The sequence below is a fragment of the Gorilla gorilla genome, chromosome 8 (assembly GCF_029281585.2).
Source record: "Gorilla gorilla gorilla isolate KB3781 chromosome 8, NHGRI_mGorGor1-v2.1_pri, whole genome shotgun sequence".
Lineage (NCBI taxonomy): Eukaryota > Metazoa > Chordata > Mammalia > Primates > Hominidae > Gorilla > Gorilla gorilla.
In genome coordinates, this window is record NC_073232.2 from 12,082,455 (window position 1) to 12,099,603 (window position 17,149).

At 47.0% G+C, this 17,149-nt stretch overlaps 1 protein-coding gene across 2 annotated transcripts in view; it reads right to left on the reverse strand.

Moving 5' to 3' along the window:
* The window catches only part of PITRM1 (pitrilysin metallopeptidase 1), a 36,615-nt gene that overhangs the window by 1,868 nt on the left and 17,598 nt on the right, over positions 1–17,149 (reverse strand). For both annotated transcript variants that reach the window (XM_031015330.2, XM_063709846.1), the window contains 10 exons: positions 12,856–12,972; positions 11,234–11,366; positions 9,773–9,893; positions 9,586–9,662; positions 9,171–9,336; positions 8,749–8,849; positions 7,187–7,307; positions 4,756–4,830; positions 3,791–3,903; positions 1,092–1,217 (listed from right to left, as the gene is read on the reverse strand). In XM_031015330.2, coding sequence (XP_030871190.2) covers positions 1,092–1,217; positions 3,791–3,903; positions 4,756–4,830; positions 7,187–7,307; positions 8,749–8,849; positions 9,171–9,336; positions 9,586–9,662; positions 9,773–9,893; positions 11,234–11,366; positions 12,856–12,972 — 1,150 coding nt within the window. The remainder of the gene's footprint in view (positions 1–1,091; positions 1,218–3,790; positions 3,904–4,755; positions 4,831–7,186; positions 7,308–8,748; positions 8,850–9,170; positions 9,337–9,585; positions 9,663–9,772; positions 9,894–11,233; positions 11,367–12,855; positions 12,973–17,149) is intronic.

A 17,149-nucleotide genomic window follows, 5' to 3' on the forward strand; every position in this document is an offset into this window, starting at 1 on the left:
CAAGGGGGAGAACTCATCAGAGTGGCAATGGCTACCTACGTATCTACCTACATGCCTGCCTACCTACCTAATCTAGCTATGCATCCACGGGATAGGGTCTCACTCTGTTGCCCAGGCTGGTGTGCAGTGGCGCAATCTGCTCACTGCAGTTTCAACGTCCCCAGGCTCAAGGGATCCTCCCGCCTTAGCCTCCTGTAGCTAGGACCACAGGCACTTGCCACCACGGCCGGCCGGCTCCTTCTTAAAAACTGTTGGAATACATGTTCTCTTAGGCAGCAAAGCCATAGAAAATCAAGAATATTGCTTTAGAGTAACGGTGTTATGTTTATGAAAGCTAACAGAACTGCATCCACATCAGGCACCTCCAACTGAAATGAGCTAAGAACGCTCTCAGGCTGTATTGCAGCCCCCTCACCTGGGGCCTGTGTTCCAGGACCCCCACGGCAGGGCTGCAACCTCAGACAGCCACTAGGGATACTATGTTTTTTTCCTATACCTATGATAAAGTTTATAGATTAGGTGCAGCAAGATATTAACAAAATACAACAATTACACTGTAATAAAAGTTACGCTGATGGGCTACTATTAAGTAAAACAAGGGTTCTGTGAACAGAAGCTCTTGGATACCCACAGCGTATCTGATGCCTAGACGGCTACTGAGTGACCAACAGGCAGGTACTGTAGACAGCGTCAGCTTTCATCCCACTGCTTAGAAGAATGGTGTACAATTTAAAACTTAGGAAGTGTTTATGTCTGGAATTTTCCATTTAATATTTTCAGACCGAGGGTGACTGTGGGTAATAAACTGTGGAAGGCAAATCCACGGATGGAGGCACTACCGTGTTCTGCCAAAATATGCTGGCTGAAGCCAGGGTTTACTGAAGGCAGAATGCTTCCTGTTGAGGCTGCTGGCCCTAATCCTGGCGCCAGAAAGGACATTGCTGGGTGTGGCTAAGTGCCCAAGAAGTGAAAAGAAGCACACAGAACTTTTGTCTAAAATTCACTGCAGTAGAAGAAAATGACACTGATAATCATGAGTAGAAGACTAAAACGACGTGTGCATCCCATGTGTGAACTAGAGCAAAACTCACCTGTAAGAGTAAAGGGTGAAAATCCCATTGTGGCTGAGTTTTGCACCTCCACCATAAGCACCGCCTTTTTCTCGAATTTCTGTATGCAAGAATTTGGCAGTCATCAAACGTGCAAGGATTTTAAGACTGAAATGATTAAAAAATGCAAGTTAACACCGTGGCTGATAAAAAAGCATAGACAATGAAGTAATTGTTGGATTAAGTGAAAATGAAAATAAAATCAAGTTGTAAAATGATGCTGCATATATTATGGTCCCATATTTTGGTCTTGTTTTTTAAGAGATGTGATCTCGCTCTGTCGCCAGGCTGGAGTGCATTAGTGCAATCACAGCTCACTGCAGCTTTGACCTCCAGGGCTCAATGGATCCTCCCACCACAGCCTCCTGAGTAGCTGGGCCTACAGGTGTGTGCCACCACACCTATTTTTACAGTTTTTGTAGAGGCAGGGTCTAGCTTTGTTGCCCAGGCTGGTCTCAAACACCTGGCTTCAAGTGATCCTCCTGCCTTCAAAGTGCTGGGCTTACAGGCATGAGATTTTTTTTTCAATTAACCAAAACTAAAAAGCACAAGGAAGCACAATTTTCAAACAGTTGGCTTAGATTACAGGGTTGAAGGGAGAGGTGGTGGGGAGGGAATCTTAACACTTCCAGCACCACACTGCTTAACTTGTTCCAATGCACATGTGGCATTTTTAAAATCTCGTGAAGTAGAAAGAGGTTATTTCTATTATAAAGGCAAATGTGCAAATGAACATTTATTTAAATGTCTCACATCAGAATATGGAAAAAAAGGAAACTGAAGTGAGTTTTATAAGAATCCCTTAAGAAAACACACACTCTCCGATAAAGCGCATTTCTAGGAACAGGGCCGATTTCCTCTGCCTTCCACTGTGAATGGTAACATCACATTGAAGCTGATTCTAGAACACGTCCACCTCCGACAGAAGGCAGGGCAGATAATGATGGTAGAGTCTGCAGCAAAGACACAGGCTCCTTGAAGACGCCCGTGGCGAGATCAGCCCCAGGTCGCCGCTTCCACAGACTGGCCTTTTCCTAAAGTGGATGAAGGGAGTCAAATAGGCCAGGTGGGAAATCAAGGAAGGAGTGGGCGTGTTCCCAGGGGCTGTGGTGGGAGAAGTCACGACCATCTCGTGTGGGTCCTCCAGGAGAAACCCAGTGGCACTGGCGAGGCTGGGGCGCCGTCAGCCGGGACTAGCGAGGCTGGAACCAGACCCTGGGGGATGGAGTCTCCACCAGCACCGGCAGGGATGTCGTTCCATCCATCCGTGCATTATCCTTCTTGAGAAATTTCTATTACTTGTATATTAAAAACACATGCTCACTGTTGAAAGATTATAAAATACAAACAACAAGGAAAAAAAGATCTGGAATCCCACTGCCCAGGGGTAACCTCCACATTTTTAGTGTTTTCTGTCTACATTTTCCTATTGGATGGTGGAAACAGACACCACTCTTCTGCCAGCATAGCACACAGATCTGTTCATCTTCTACAAATATGGAAATAAATGAACAAAACAGCTGACCACATACTTTTCTACAGCCAGCTCTTTCTGGGCCCCCACTGCAGCCCCATGTTTCTTCCCACCTGGCTCCTACACACCTCCCCATCTGTGGCCCTCTGTGACACACGTGCACCCCGGAGGCCCGGCTCCTTCTCCAATCAGGACAGGCTGCCCAGGCCTAAGCCTGCCTTCCCCCTCTCTACCAGGCTCACTCCTTGGTTTAGTCCCTCATGGGGGTAGCTGCCTGGGACAAGGACACAGGAAGTGAATTTCTGGGATATAACATGTTTGCACATATCTGTGTCACATACACCCAATGACGGGTCCCCAAAGGTGCACGTCTGTGAGTCTGTCCTGGTCTGGCCAGTTTCCCCAGATGGGATGAACACAGCCAAGGGGCAGCCAGGCACAGTTCGGAAGAAGGGGCTGGAGGACCAGTCTGTAGGCTGCAAACTCCCTCGCCCCACGCCACTTTGGGAACAGGCCTGACCCTGACTCTTGGCTGTGGCTTCGGCTGCTCAACCCAGGGCCTCCTTCCCTGAGCTTCTGACTTGGTGGGGAGACAAACTCCTTAGAGGGACTGTGAGGTGGCCTCCGGCCCTGCCATCTGCAGGGCTCAGCAGGACCACCTGGTTTCTCCCCACTGCCCTGTCCCTCTGTGGCCCAAGGTCAGGCACCCCCCACCCACCCACAGTCTGGCTCACGAGGTTCTCCTGCAGCCCCCATGGCTCTCCAGGTCACCTCCCACTCTTTCCCTTGTAGCTTCCTGTCTTGATCTGCCTTTGCTGTCGCTCACGCATCTGTCCTCATGAAGGCTTAAGCTACCATGTTTATCAGAAGTCTCAGCCTAAATTCATTCGATTTTTACCTAGAGATGAGGTGAGTACATGGCGCATGTTGAAAGGAGTCTGTGGTTAAGGTCATAGGTATCTGTATTGTTCACAGGACTCCTCAATAATAGAAATTGTTTACAAAAATGACTGGCTCTAAAGCTGGGTCTCTTCACGAAGACTGCTGTTTAAAGAGGAGCACTTGTAGACTCACACAGCCCCAGGTCCAACACTCAGAGTCAGCACAGACTTTTCCTGTGCTAAAACACGCCCTGTGAACTCGAACAGCCTTGACAAGCTCTTCCGTAAGGCTCAGGCCTGAGAGGTCCCGACCTCCACCCTCCTACCTGGCATGATCTGGGTCCGTGTAGGGGACAGTTCGGATGCATTCACCCACGTAATTCACCGGGAAGGGCATCAGGAAGTGAGTCTTCATCTGCCAGGGCTTGAAGGTGGGTTCCTGAGGGACAAGGTATGGTCAGAGGTGGCTGTGCTGCCACGCACCGCCCACGGCACTGGGACTGGACCCATTTCAGGGGTCAGAGGTGGCTGTGCTGCCACGCACCGCCCACGGCACTGGGACTGGACCCATCTCACGGGTGAGAGGCGGCTGTGCTGCCACGCACCGCCCACGGCACTGGGACTGGACCCATCTCAGGGGTCCCATCTCCGTGACACTCTGCAGCCAGGTGCTGGGGCGCGAGAGCAAGGCACTGCAGTTCCGTCACTCCACAAAATTTCTCACTGTAAAACTGACACGAAGCCCTCCAATCTTGACGTGATGCTTTAACGTATACTGTTCAATTAAAAACATTTCATTCTACGCCGTTTATATCATAGTTACATATTTATATTTCATATCATATTATATCATAGGAATGTGTTAAATCACTCTACTCCACAAGGAACCAAACCAAACAGCATCAGCACCAGGCTGAGTCGCGGAAAGGATCTGTCAGACCACTCCACTGGCATCGACTCAGCTCGGGAGCTATGTTCAAAGGAGGGTGAGTTGCTCGGGAGGAGACCACCCAGAGCAGTAGCCCTCTTCCTGGGCACAGGGAAGACGCACCCCATACCAGGGCCCTCCTCGGCACAGGAGGACACACCCCCACCACGGCCTTCACTCAGCACTATCTGAGAGAGAAAAGGCTCAGGGTGGCAGTGACAAAGGATGCACTGAACTCGCAACTCTAGGGACACGCCAGCCCCACGGACAGGCGGACGGAGGAACATTCGAACATCAGTGGCAGACACAGCCGTGGAAGGAAGCACCCGCCCGCTGGGAACCCGGATGGGCTGTGGTTCTTACCATGACCAGCTTCCTAATGACCTGGGAGCCATGGGGAACGTGGGCATCTCCACCAGAGCTGCTGGGCACAGGTTTCTGAAAATCAAGTTTCCAAGAGAAGAGAAAAATCCAGAACTCACTTGAAATATATAAGAAGTAACAGAGTTTATAAAATTCACAGAGCTAATAACAAGTGTTAGGGCAGATGTAAGTGTTTTAAATAATAAACGCTTAAAAAAATAAAATAAAAATAGGCTGGGCACAGTGGCTCATGCCTATAATGCCAGCACTTTGGAGGCTGAGGTGGGAGGATTGCTTGGGTCCAGGAGTTTGAGACCAGCCTGGGCAATGTAGTGAGCTCCCATCTCAACAAAAAATTTTTAAAAATTAGCTGGGCATGGTGGTGCATGCCTGTAGCCCCAGCTACTTGGGAGGCTGAGATTGGAGGATCACTTGAGCCCAGGAGGTCACGGCTTGCAGCTAGTTGTAATGGCACCACTGCACTCCAGCCTGAGTGCCAGAGACAGACCCTGTCTCAAAATAACAAAAACAAAAAAAGAAATAAAGTGAGTAAAAGAAATTAAGAAAATTTTAAAATAAATTTTCAGACAGTCAAGGAAAAGGTAGCCTTGTTATATGGTACAAAGAAAATATTTTAACCTTTCTTTCTGCACTCTCTTGTCATTAATCTGTCAAATCAAGAGGACATTTAAGGTGAAAGGGTTGCAGGCAGAGGGGCCTGGAGCAGCAGGCCACCTCTCATAGGCTCCACTCCCAGGGGCCAACAGAGCGACCACACCCAGAATTGAACGAGGGATACGCAGACACCAATGGAGAAGACATGAGCGTCAACCTCCTCCACGGAGCAGCACGGCTTCTCTACTGACATCCATGAACTAGACTACAACTCTCTAAGTTAATCAAATTTACTAAGTTAGTTATCACCGACATCACTGTTCCATGTCAAATCCATGGATTCATGAGTCATAGACTTCATGTCCAAAACACCAAAAGCAATGGCAACAAAAGACAAAATTGACAAATGGGATCTAATTAAACTAAAGAGCTTCTGCACAGCAAAAGAAACTACCATCAGAGTGAACAGGCAACCTACAACATGGGAGAAAATTTTCGCAACCTACTCATCTGACAAAGGGCTAATATCCAGAATCTACAATGAACTCAAACAAATTTACAAGAAAAAAACAAACAACCCCATCAAAAAGTGGGCGAAGGATATGAACAGACACTTCTCAAAAGAAGACATTTATGCAGCCAAAAAACACATGAAAAAATGCTCATCATCACTGGCCATCAGAGAAATGCAAATCAAAACCACTATGAGATACCATCTCACACCAGTGAGAATGGCAATCATTAAAAAGTCAGGAAACAACAGGTGCTGGAGAGGATGTGGAGAAATAGGAACACTTTTACACTGTTGGTGGGACTGTAAACTAGTTCAACCATTGTGGAAGTCAGTGTGGCGATTCCTCAGGGATCTAGAACTAGAAATACCATTTGACCCAGCCATCCCATTACTGGGTATATACCCAAAGGACTATAAATCATGCTGCTATAAAGACACATGCACACGTATGTTTATTGCGGCATTATTCACAATAGCAAAGACTTGGAACCAACCCAAACGTCCAACAATGATAGACTGGATTAAGAAAATGTGGCACATATACACCATGGAATACTATGCAGCCATAAAAAATGATGAGTTCATGTCCTTTGTAGGGACATGGATGAAATTGGAAACCATCATTCTCAGTAAACTATCGCAAGAACAAAAAACCAAACACCGCATATTCTCACTCATAGGTGGGACTTGAACAATGAGATCACATGGACACAGGAAGGGGAATATCACACTCTGGGGACTGTTGTGGGGTGGGGGGAGGGGGGAGGGATAGCATTGGGAGATATACCTAATGCTAGATGACGAGTTAGTGGGTGCAGCGCACCAGCATGGCACATGTATACGTATATAACTAACCTGCACAATGTGCACATGTACCCTAAAACTTAAAGTATAATTAAAATAAAATAAAATAAAAAAATAAAAAACAAAAACAAAAACAAAAAACAAAAAACAAACAAACAAAAAAAAGAAACAGCAGTAAACAGCCTTCAGGCTACGGTTTGGGCCATTCCTCTGCCAGCGTATTCCAGCCAGTCTGTTTTCCTATCAGACTACTCACTGCAAGGCACAGAAGTGAGCGCAGGATCTAAGGCCACGCCGCAGGGTCTGAACTCACTTAACTGGGCCAACACTGGGCAAGATACTTAATCCTCCTGAACCTCAGTTTCTTCATCTGCGTATGGGGGATATGAACCCCCACATGCTGGACTGTTCTGAGAATTGAGTTAATGCGTGTAAAACATGAGAGCTGCTCTGGCACCTGCCAGGTGCTCACCGGGCGCCAGCACCACCAGTGCATACCTCGACCGTGTGTGGGCGCACAGGCCTCCGTTCCTTCTTACTCCGACCAATGCTTCTAAGGAAGTCTTCGACCGCTTTTTCTGTCTGAGGCATCTGCTGAGGAGTTGCATTCACTGAACACCTGTTTGAAAAATTACGTATACATAAAACCACTGTTAGAAAAAACAGTTTTAGTAATTCATCACATTTTGTATAACTCAATAATGTTGTTTTTATAGAAAATACTGTTCAGAGTGTTAAACAGTAGCCAAATGTGGAAATGCCACGGCCGCCTCCCTGCTCTGCAGTGCTTCAGGTTATCAAGAGATTTCAGCATAGTTCAATGTGGCAGCTAATGAAGCCGTCCAGATACGGAGCCTGAGACTCTAAACTCTCGGTCTTCCGAAGAGCAAAGAAAATACAGAGACTATTAAGATCTGCTAACCATGCCTTCGGAATTACACTATCAAAACACTGACAACTTTTTAAATTACTGTCCAGAAATCATCAATTTGAAAATGTGAACTGGTTGTTAAAGCAGAACATTATAAAGTGCAAAAAATTACCATGCTCTCAAAGTTACATGAAAATGGAACTCTTCCAAATTCCACAGAATTGCAAACACTACTATCATGTAAAAGCTACTTGAACTCTACAGTATATTGACAGAGTGTATATTTTTTCCTTTCGGCTGTAAATCCTGAACTTATTCTAGTTAAAGTAACAGCAGGTACCATTATATTAATACTAACTATATCCCAGGCATGTATGCTGCCTTGCAGATATTCTTTCTTTATTCCTTACGATAAACCTGCAAAGGAAGGTTTTATGGAGGAGGAAGCAGAAGACGCAAGTGGGTCAAGCTGCCCAGGACCGCCTGGGAGCAAGCGTGAGTGCCGACCCGGCGGCACCAGAAGCCAGGCCTGCCTGAGTCCAATGCCAAGAGACCCTGATCGCCAGGCTTCACCTCTGGCCACCCACAGACCGCCCTGTAGAATCTGCCAGGGATTCTCAGGACATGACTGGGGAAAGGCATCAGGACTCTCTGTGAAGAAGGACAAGTGACTTCAGCAAACATTTTCTTGTTAAGTACTGACGAATATATCAATGTCACTGACAATAAGATGCTGAAAATAAACTTAATCATTTTTAAACTTTATTCATGCTCACACATCTGAGGGCACAAGGCCAACTGAAGGTATAGGACTGAGCTGCCAGATGTTTCCTCAAAGCATCACATAATTTTATAAGAAACTGCACTTTTACTCTGGTCTTCAGCAAGCTCACCTTTACAGATACCTCAGTTACGGACCATGTGCTTTTGGAAGCAATATAACTACTTGCCCTCAACCTATTTGCACTTCTAGAACAAAATTAGCCTGCTTTCTTCCCCATCTCCTACAACTTTTAATAGGCTTAAAATATTTTCTTAGTTTGTTAGAACACTTGACATTTACAATAAATTCTATAACCTTTACCTTTACCAAGCACTCTATCTTGAAGTTTCTACAAGTAAGAAATACCTAAAAACTATACTTAATAGAATGAATCATAAAATATTTAGAAACAAATCACAAATGCACCTCATATTATCACCATTTAACAAGTGTTTCTTGATACGCGGGAGCTTCCTCAGGATGGGTTTGATATCTGTCATTTCTGCAATCCTCTTCATCAGCCGCACCTAAGCCAGAGGAAACTCGCTCAGAGAGAGGCAGAGGCTACAACAGACCCGCTCAGTCTGAACCAAGCACCTGTGACATCAGAACCCTGCTTGGGCAGGGGTTATGTGTGTGAGTGCGTGGCTTGAGCAGGGCTGGAACTGGGGTGCAGGGTGGTACAAAGAGGAAGATGAGTCAAAACCAACCAACCAATTCTTCCCCATATTTAGTCAGTTAGAAAGTTAGCATTTCTGGGACATAAATTAATGTATTCCCAAAGAAATCAGTAACTCTGGAATATGTGGCTAAACCGGAGTAATAGAGGTTCCTTCCAAGCTTCCCACCTGATCCATCCCGCTGAAGGTCTCCTGCAGGTCCCCTGCGGGCGTGAGGGTCCGGCCTGCCCTGATGGACGCGTACAGGTGCCCAGAGTCAGGAATTCCATTGGTGAGCTCCTGGGCGGTCATCTTCACCAGCACCTTGAAGTGCTCCTCTTCTTCAAAGCACGGGCTATGGAAAAAGGAGAAGAAAAAATTCCTGGAGACCCATTCCTCATGTCCGTTCAGTATCATGGAAAGTTGATTAAGTTTTCAGACTACTTTAACAACCAAAGAAATTTTATAAGTCCATATGAACTACAAGTAAAAGTCAGACTTGGAAATCAACAACACACACGAGTAAAACTGTCTCCTTTAAAGTACTTCAAACAAAGATCTCTAGTACACCCCAAGAATGGACAACTCTTGCAAATAAAGTTACTTGTTAAATATTTCACTCCATAGCTGCATCATGTCTGGCAGGTTTCGATCCAGGCAGTGAGAGGAGAAAAGCACACCCTGAACCAAAGAAAACACAGAAGAAGAAAGGAATTAGGGCCAAATCGAACAGTGACAGACACTGGAGAAAAGCTTCCCACCGCAGCAGTTGTCTGACGGTACCAGGCTACCTGCTCGTAGGTGTCCATGTGCGAGTCGTCGGGGAGCACGTGGGGAGAAGCACTCATCCCTCCGGTCTTCAGTTCTATCTGCTGAGCCTGCTCCCGGTAGTCAAGAAGGCCACACCCCAGCCTGACACAGCAGAGAAGCATCGCCCCGATTACAAGGCAGTCTTTACTGAATCATTTTTAAAATCGTGCATCTTGAGTTACAAGTTGCTTCCATTAATTCAATAACTGCGGCTTTGCCAACCTCTCTACACTTCGAAGGTCATCAAGCAGGTGCACTCTGGCCTTCGCCCTCGAGAGTTCATGTGCCCCCTTCCCCAGGGAGACCCCAGTTTCTCCCGCCTAGGAAGTCAGTGTCCAGAGGCACAAGACACTTGGGCAGCCAGTGTCTGCACTTAAAACACCATTCTAAAATAGGTATTTCCAGTTGTAAGCTTTTCAATAAATGTTTTACGAGTACTCCCTACTCTCTTCACCCAGATCACCGTGATACATACTTCCTTTGTTTTGCTCAAATGTCTGGTAGCCTGGGCGGGGGAGTCCGAAGACTAAAGGTTTTTTAAGTTTTTAAGAAAAGCAGTTTCCTCTCAGCACTCATGCTTTTGAAAGAAACATTCACAGTGACACTGCTAATGCCAGCAATAATTGAGTCAAGGGAATGACCATGAGGTGTTTTCTAAACTGCTACAAAAGGATGAACAGTGGCAGCTATATTGAAAAAGAAAGGCAGGGAACTTTCAAAACCCTGAAGACATTTTTCCATCTGAGCGGACCCTCAGCCAGGGTGCAGAAGGTGTCACAGCCACATAGCTTTCTGCAGCACGAGACAACTTCATCTCCACAAAGGGAAGACCCCAGCTGCATGTCAGGTTGGGCAGTGGTCCCTGAAGCTGGCTGCAGGGTTCCCTGTCGCCCTATTATTCTGGATGGGAATGGGAGCCCACAGCCCTGTCTACTGCTTGTCCTGCAACCTCGGCCATGGCAGAGCTGGGCAAAAAGTCAAGTGTTGATGTGTGCACTCGTGTGTGTGTTTCCAGATCTGTGCACACCCCACCTAGGGAGGACGCCAGCAACTGCAGGGTCGGCTTGGAGGAGGAGCCACGCAGGCAGCAGGCACACCTGTTCCTAAGGCAGCCCCGGGCCACACTGCACATCCAATTACTTACACTTTCGGATTAAACCATCAATCCTTTCCAAAGCTTCATAGATTCATAGGCTGAGATAGAGATCTATAAGTATCTCCTTATATTATACCGTAGATTCATAACTATTTCAATGTAATATAGTAAGAAAATGTTACTTTCATAAAAAATTCTAAACCAATATATTGTACACCATACTTACACACTAACATTGTAAGTTGTGATTCACAGAAGGTAATTCCTACTGATGCATTAGAACAATACAGATACGCACACAAAGCAGATGTTAGTAAGATATACAAGGGTGTGTTGCAACTCATACTTGGTGAGGACGCTGCAGAAGAGGGGCACATAGGGCCTCAGCTCCTCGGGGAGTGTGTTCAGGCTGGAGAAGGCCCGGAAATACACCATGCCATTGGTGGGCTGGGCGCAGTACTGAACAGGGATATCTCCAGCTAGAAAAACAAAAGGGATTTAATTTTTATTGTTGCCAGTAAAATTTCAACCACTTGTAATATTTAAAAACAATGCTATTTATTGTTTTTTCAGGAATGGAGGTTTAAGACTTATACTAGGGTTTATATAAATTTCCCTATTGTATTTTCATGACTAAAAACTGGAACTGTCTTCAATAGCAAAGCAACCCATGCTCTCCAAGGAATGGGAAAGGAAGGACGGAACCACGACCTTCTGGTCTCATAACTGCGAGTTCCAGTTACCCAACCTCTCCCCGTCAACCAGAGGGAACTCCGACCAGGTGCCCCCGAGACCCCTGGGCCCACATCGCACCTGTCCTCAGCGCTGCTCATCTTCCCCAACAGGCCCTGCCACCCTCTGGCCCCACAGCAGGAGGCTGTCCCAGGGCCCCAAACAAGGCTCCTGGTGTCCCCCACCCACCCGTCCTGACCTCAAGGGGATGGCTGGACATTCAGCTTCACATGTCCCTACCTAGCAAGCACCGTAGACCAGCGGAGGGACTAAGGTGCGGAAGGATGACTGATTTATTCTCACTCTTAGCAAACACTTAATGAGATTCACAGACAAAAACTGCCAGGGTTAACACATCAGAGAGATGTCAGCCTCGAGTTCCACTCACATGCGCCCACACGCACACACACACAAAAATAAATGAGATACAAACATGACAAGCACTGTCAGAAGACAAAAGGTGGGCTGGAGACGCTTCACAGGACACAGGGATGCCCAGGGTGAAATCCCATCCCCGTCCTCAAGGTGCAAGTGAGAGCCATGCTGCCCTCGGCTCAGTCACGTCCGGCCACACCCGCTGGTAAGCTCAGCATCAACACTGTCGCAGGTGAGGTTACCCCAAAGGTGCCTCTCCTGCTACCAGCCAGGAGCCAGAGAGAAAGGGGGCACCCTGAGAACTCAAAAGCAGTGACAGACTACGCGACAAAAACTACCACGGAACAAAAGGTGCCACGGAATGAAACATGTCACGGAACAAAACGTGCCACGGAATGAAATGCCAGGACACGGCAGGGGGATAAACCTGGTCTCCAACTTCCTTTCAACTCAGCACTCACCTTTCCGGGGGCTCTTGTCCCTCTGCTTCCTCTATGCTGATGGCAGGGTAAACAGTTGGGAAAAAGGGCTCTGAGGATGCCTCTATTTTTAAAACTGCACTTCACACAGTCACAGCGTAACCCAAATCCTCATTTGATTCTAGAAGCAGGAAATCAGAGCGCCCTATCAAACCCCTCTCAGGAACACACACACAGGCTCTTACTGAGTGAAGGAGTCTATCACCACCGAGAGTTAAGAACAAGGCAGAAGACACATGTAGAACGAGACTATGAATGCACAGGGCTGCTCAAGTGTTTCAGGGAAAACCTCCAAGACATGACTCTACTGCTTCTGTGAGGAGTGACATTTAATTTCCCCAAGGAACCCGAGACCCGGGAAAAGCGTAGCGTTCACAGTGACCTGTCAGGACCACGTCCAACTCTGTGACAGGTATGGTGGGTTCAATATCGGAAACTTTCAACGCTGGCAGACAAGAGGCATCTTGAGGTTTGCTTTGTTGACTCCGTAATTCTAGACCTAAAAAAGAAACAAGAAAAAGGAATATTCAGGGCCATAATTAAAAGGTTTGATGCAACTTATCTCCTATGTTATTATCTTAACATCCAGAATTAGCCGTCCACGCCAAGCGTGGGGAGTACAGGAGCACTGTGGTTTGCAAAGTATCTCCTATTTCCAGGCTGACCAGATTTAGACGCACTAATAACCTGCTTAGTGGGTAGCCCTTTTCCTAATTCTCATTTTCAATTATTGAGGAATTCTGCTAGGGAGTGGTGGTTTGCTCAAGCTTCTCCTGCACCCCTCCAAAGTTTACATTAAATAGATTCAACTTGTTTTTAGAGTTTTCAAACCATTTCTTGTTGGACTGAAATTTAGTGATCTTTATACTTATCTTCTTTTTGTTTTGAGACAGGGTCTGGCTCTGTCACCCAGGCAGGAGTACAGTGGCACCATCTCAGCTCACTGCAGCCTCTGCCTCCTGGGCTCAAGTGATCCTTCCGCCTTAGCCTCCTATGTGGCCGGGACTAGGGGTGCGGACCACCATACTTGGCTGATTTCTGTTTATTTTTATTTGTAGAGATGAGGTTTTGCCATGTTGCCCAGGCTGTCTCAAACTCCTGACCTCAAGTGATCCTCCCACCTTGGCCTCCCAAAGTCCTGGGATTCCAGGCATGAGTCACTGCACCTGGCCCTATACTTGCTTTCTATTGTTTCATTTTCACTAATTTCAGCAAAAGACTTACACAAGCACACAAATCACACAAACTACAGTGGTGCTTAGAAAGACACTTCCTGGGCCTGATAGTGCATGCATCAATGAGGGAGGCAGCACCTTCACAGTAGACTCCTCCACTGAGCCACAGCCCATGTGGAGAATCCAGAAGACCCAGGCGTGCTCCCCGCCCTGATGGCCATCAGTGAAGCGGCTTCACAGTGCTACACTCAGCCAAGCAAGTATACAAATGCATGATTCCACGACTCCCAGGGAGGGCTGTGCCCAGTTCCCACTTAACTCAGTCCCCGCAGACAGCACTCCTGGCGTCTGCTGGGCTGACCTCCCCCATGTTCCATTTCCACCTTCTGAAGTTCCCCGAGAGCGTGCCACGCACTTAGACACGGGACCTTGGGGCGCAGTGAGCATCTCAGGCAGTGTCATCCCTCCACAGGTGCCCCACTGTGGGCTCCAGCCCTTCTGTCCACCTCTGGAGCTGCAACTGCCATCAATAACCACCCCTGCTCCCAGCAGCATGTGGAGCCCAGGCTCCCAACGGCACGGAGCTCAGACCTGGGCTCTGCAGGCTTCCCCTGCCTGCTCGCCGCCTACCTAACATCCTGACTTTCCCGACCTCACGCCACTTGGAGATTTTCTAATCTGTGGCTTTGCCACAAAGCTCCCTCCTGCCTCTTCCCTGACCCGGTTTCCCCCATGGTCCATGGGCCCACCTGCGCTAGAGCACGCCACAGCTACCCTGACATCCAGGGCTCCTTCTCTGAATGCACTCACTCACAGTCGGTAGAAAAAGCCTCTGGCACTTCCTCTTCTCTGTTTTCTTTCAGCACATCACACACTCCCTGATGGTGGAGGCTTTACCCCTTCAGTGCTTAAGACACACACAAGACCAGAAATCGGAAGATTCAAGTTTTTACTACATAGTTTCCCATTCCCCTTTTCTGCCTTGTTGTTCTCTACAGATTGGCTTTTAATTCACAGAACCCTAACACTGCCGTGCACACTTGAAGACTTACTGACCTGAAATAACCATTCAATGCACTAGCACTGTGCCCTCCTTTCAACGAGCTACACAGTGAGTGTGTAAAGGAGAAATCTGTAGTGTGAGCACTGCTCATTAACCTACTGGTTTGGACTACAGTATACGGGGTTTTCTTAAAGCACAGCTCTGAGGCCAGGCCACGAATATGAAGTAATTTAGGAAACGTACAACCTGTTGCCAACTCATGGAATCATCTTGTGTACTCATGAATAATTTCAATTAAAAGCGGGAAGATTGGAGCTTGTCACAAAACAGAGCTTAATAAGGGGGAAAAAAAGAGTAAGGTTAAAAAAAATAGAGCTTAAAACAGTTGTCTCTAGTCTCCACTAAAAATACAAAAAATTAGCTGGGCGTGGTGGTGGGCGCCTGTAGTCTCAGCTACTCGGGAGGCTAAGGCGAGAAAATGACGTGAATCCAGGAGGGGGAGCTTGCAGTGAGCCGAGATTGTGCCACTGCACTCCAGCCTGGGTGACAGGGCGTGACTCCGTCTCGAAAAAAAAACAAAAAAACAAAAAAACAACAACAAAAAAACCAGTTGTCTCTAAACAAGAATTCAGATAGCAAGAGTAAGAGCAGGTTACAAATTGACATTAGTTTTTCTTTTACATGATGTAACTTCAAACTTAGCATGATCAAAATGGAGTCGCTTACTTTCCACCTAACGTCCACTCTTACCTCCTGACAAGCCTGACAATTTCTCACAGAATCCCAGCCCAATTAGCTTTTTTTTTTTAACAGGAAAAGTGCATGTGTGTATGTGTTGCATCTATTTTTAAAAGACTTAATACATAACTTACAAGCAATAATATTCACAATTTTAAAGACTCAACTGAGTTCTGACAACTGTGGCAAGTTATGAAGCCACCACATCATAGTACTGGGCCTTTCTAGCACCCCAAAACTCTCCCATCCCCACTACAGTCAACCACACCCCGACTGGGCCTCCAGCAGCTTCTCATCTGCTCTCTGTCCCTGCAGCTTTGCCACATCTAGGCTTCCCATGAATGGCCTCGGGATGTCATCTTGCACCTGGCTTCTTTCCCTTTGTGGGAAGCTTCGAGACGCACCAATACCAAGCGTGCATCATTGTTGCGCTCCTTCACAGCTAGTGGCATTTCTTTGTAAGGATGTATATGTTGATGGAAATCTGGGTTGTTTCAAGCTTTGTGTGGACACCTGTTTTCATTTCTCTTGAAGGAACGTTAGGAGCGGGGCCTTCCTGGTCCGTGCATGTTGGCTGGCACTGTGAGAACTGTGACCCTGTTTCCTAGGTGGCCGCACCATTGTGGCTCCTTTGGCAGCATGTGAGCATTCCCCCTGCCTCTCAGGATTGATGGCATTTGGTGCTGGCAGTAATTTTTATAATGTTAGTCATTCTAGTAGGTGTATAATCGTATATGACTGTAGTTTTAATCTGCATTTTTCTAATAATTATGATACATTTCCCTAAGAAAGTAATGACATTATTTCCCATGTAATGATTTATGTGCCTATTTGCCATTAGGAACTCTTAGATGATATCTGTCAAAATCTTTTACCCATGTGTTAACTGGGTTGTGTGTTCTCATTACTGAATTGTTCGTTTTCCGTATATTCTGAATACAGGCCTTTATCAGACACCATTTTTGCAAATGTTTTTTCCCAGAGGCCAAACTACCTCTGAGAATCCATTTGGGTCCCCTTCTCTCCCGTGGCCTCCTCCCTTCCTTCGTTCCACCCGGCTGCTCCCCCAGCGGCTGCCAATCCCCGTCTCACTTTTCTTTTCACTCCCACCATCCTGGCCTAGGTCATGTTGTGCTTAGGTGTCTAATTGCCTCTCAGCAGTTTTCTCCATCCAATTTCTCTATTTTTCTGCAAAACTATCCTGAATGAGGCTGCAGCTACACTGCTCACTGACCCGGCAGTTCTCCTGCCTTAATACATTAAGCACCCGTGTGCTCCCCATCTTCCATACAGGCCCTCCCCAGAGCCACAGGGCACACCTGTCTCCCCCACACACGCTGTCCTCCCTCCATGCCCACTGCTCCACCATCCCTGTGTGCCCCACGCCTGTCCCACAGAATCCTGGTGCCGCTACGCAGCTGGCACAAACCCGGTATGCCTGAGACAGGCCTCTTCCCAACACACAGCTCTCACTGTCCACTCTGCTCACAGGCCAGGCAACACGCACTGCAGCAGAACAATGGTACTGGCATATTACGGCACCTGATAAAAGTATTTACAAAATCTGTAAAATAAATACATCTTTTCAAGCTACTTCTTTTCAATGACTCCTGCGTTTCCTACTGAGCTACACGGGCGATTTTCTGAGAATATCTGAACTCAATGCATCGAACGTTGAGCTCTGTTGGTGCCCAGCGGACACCTGTTGGTTGAAATAATACGTGCCTCCAACTACTAACTCACTAACAAGTCCACTAGAC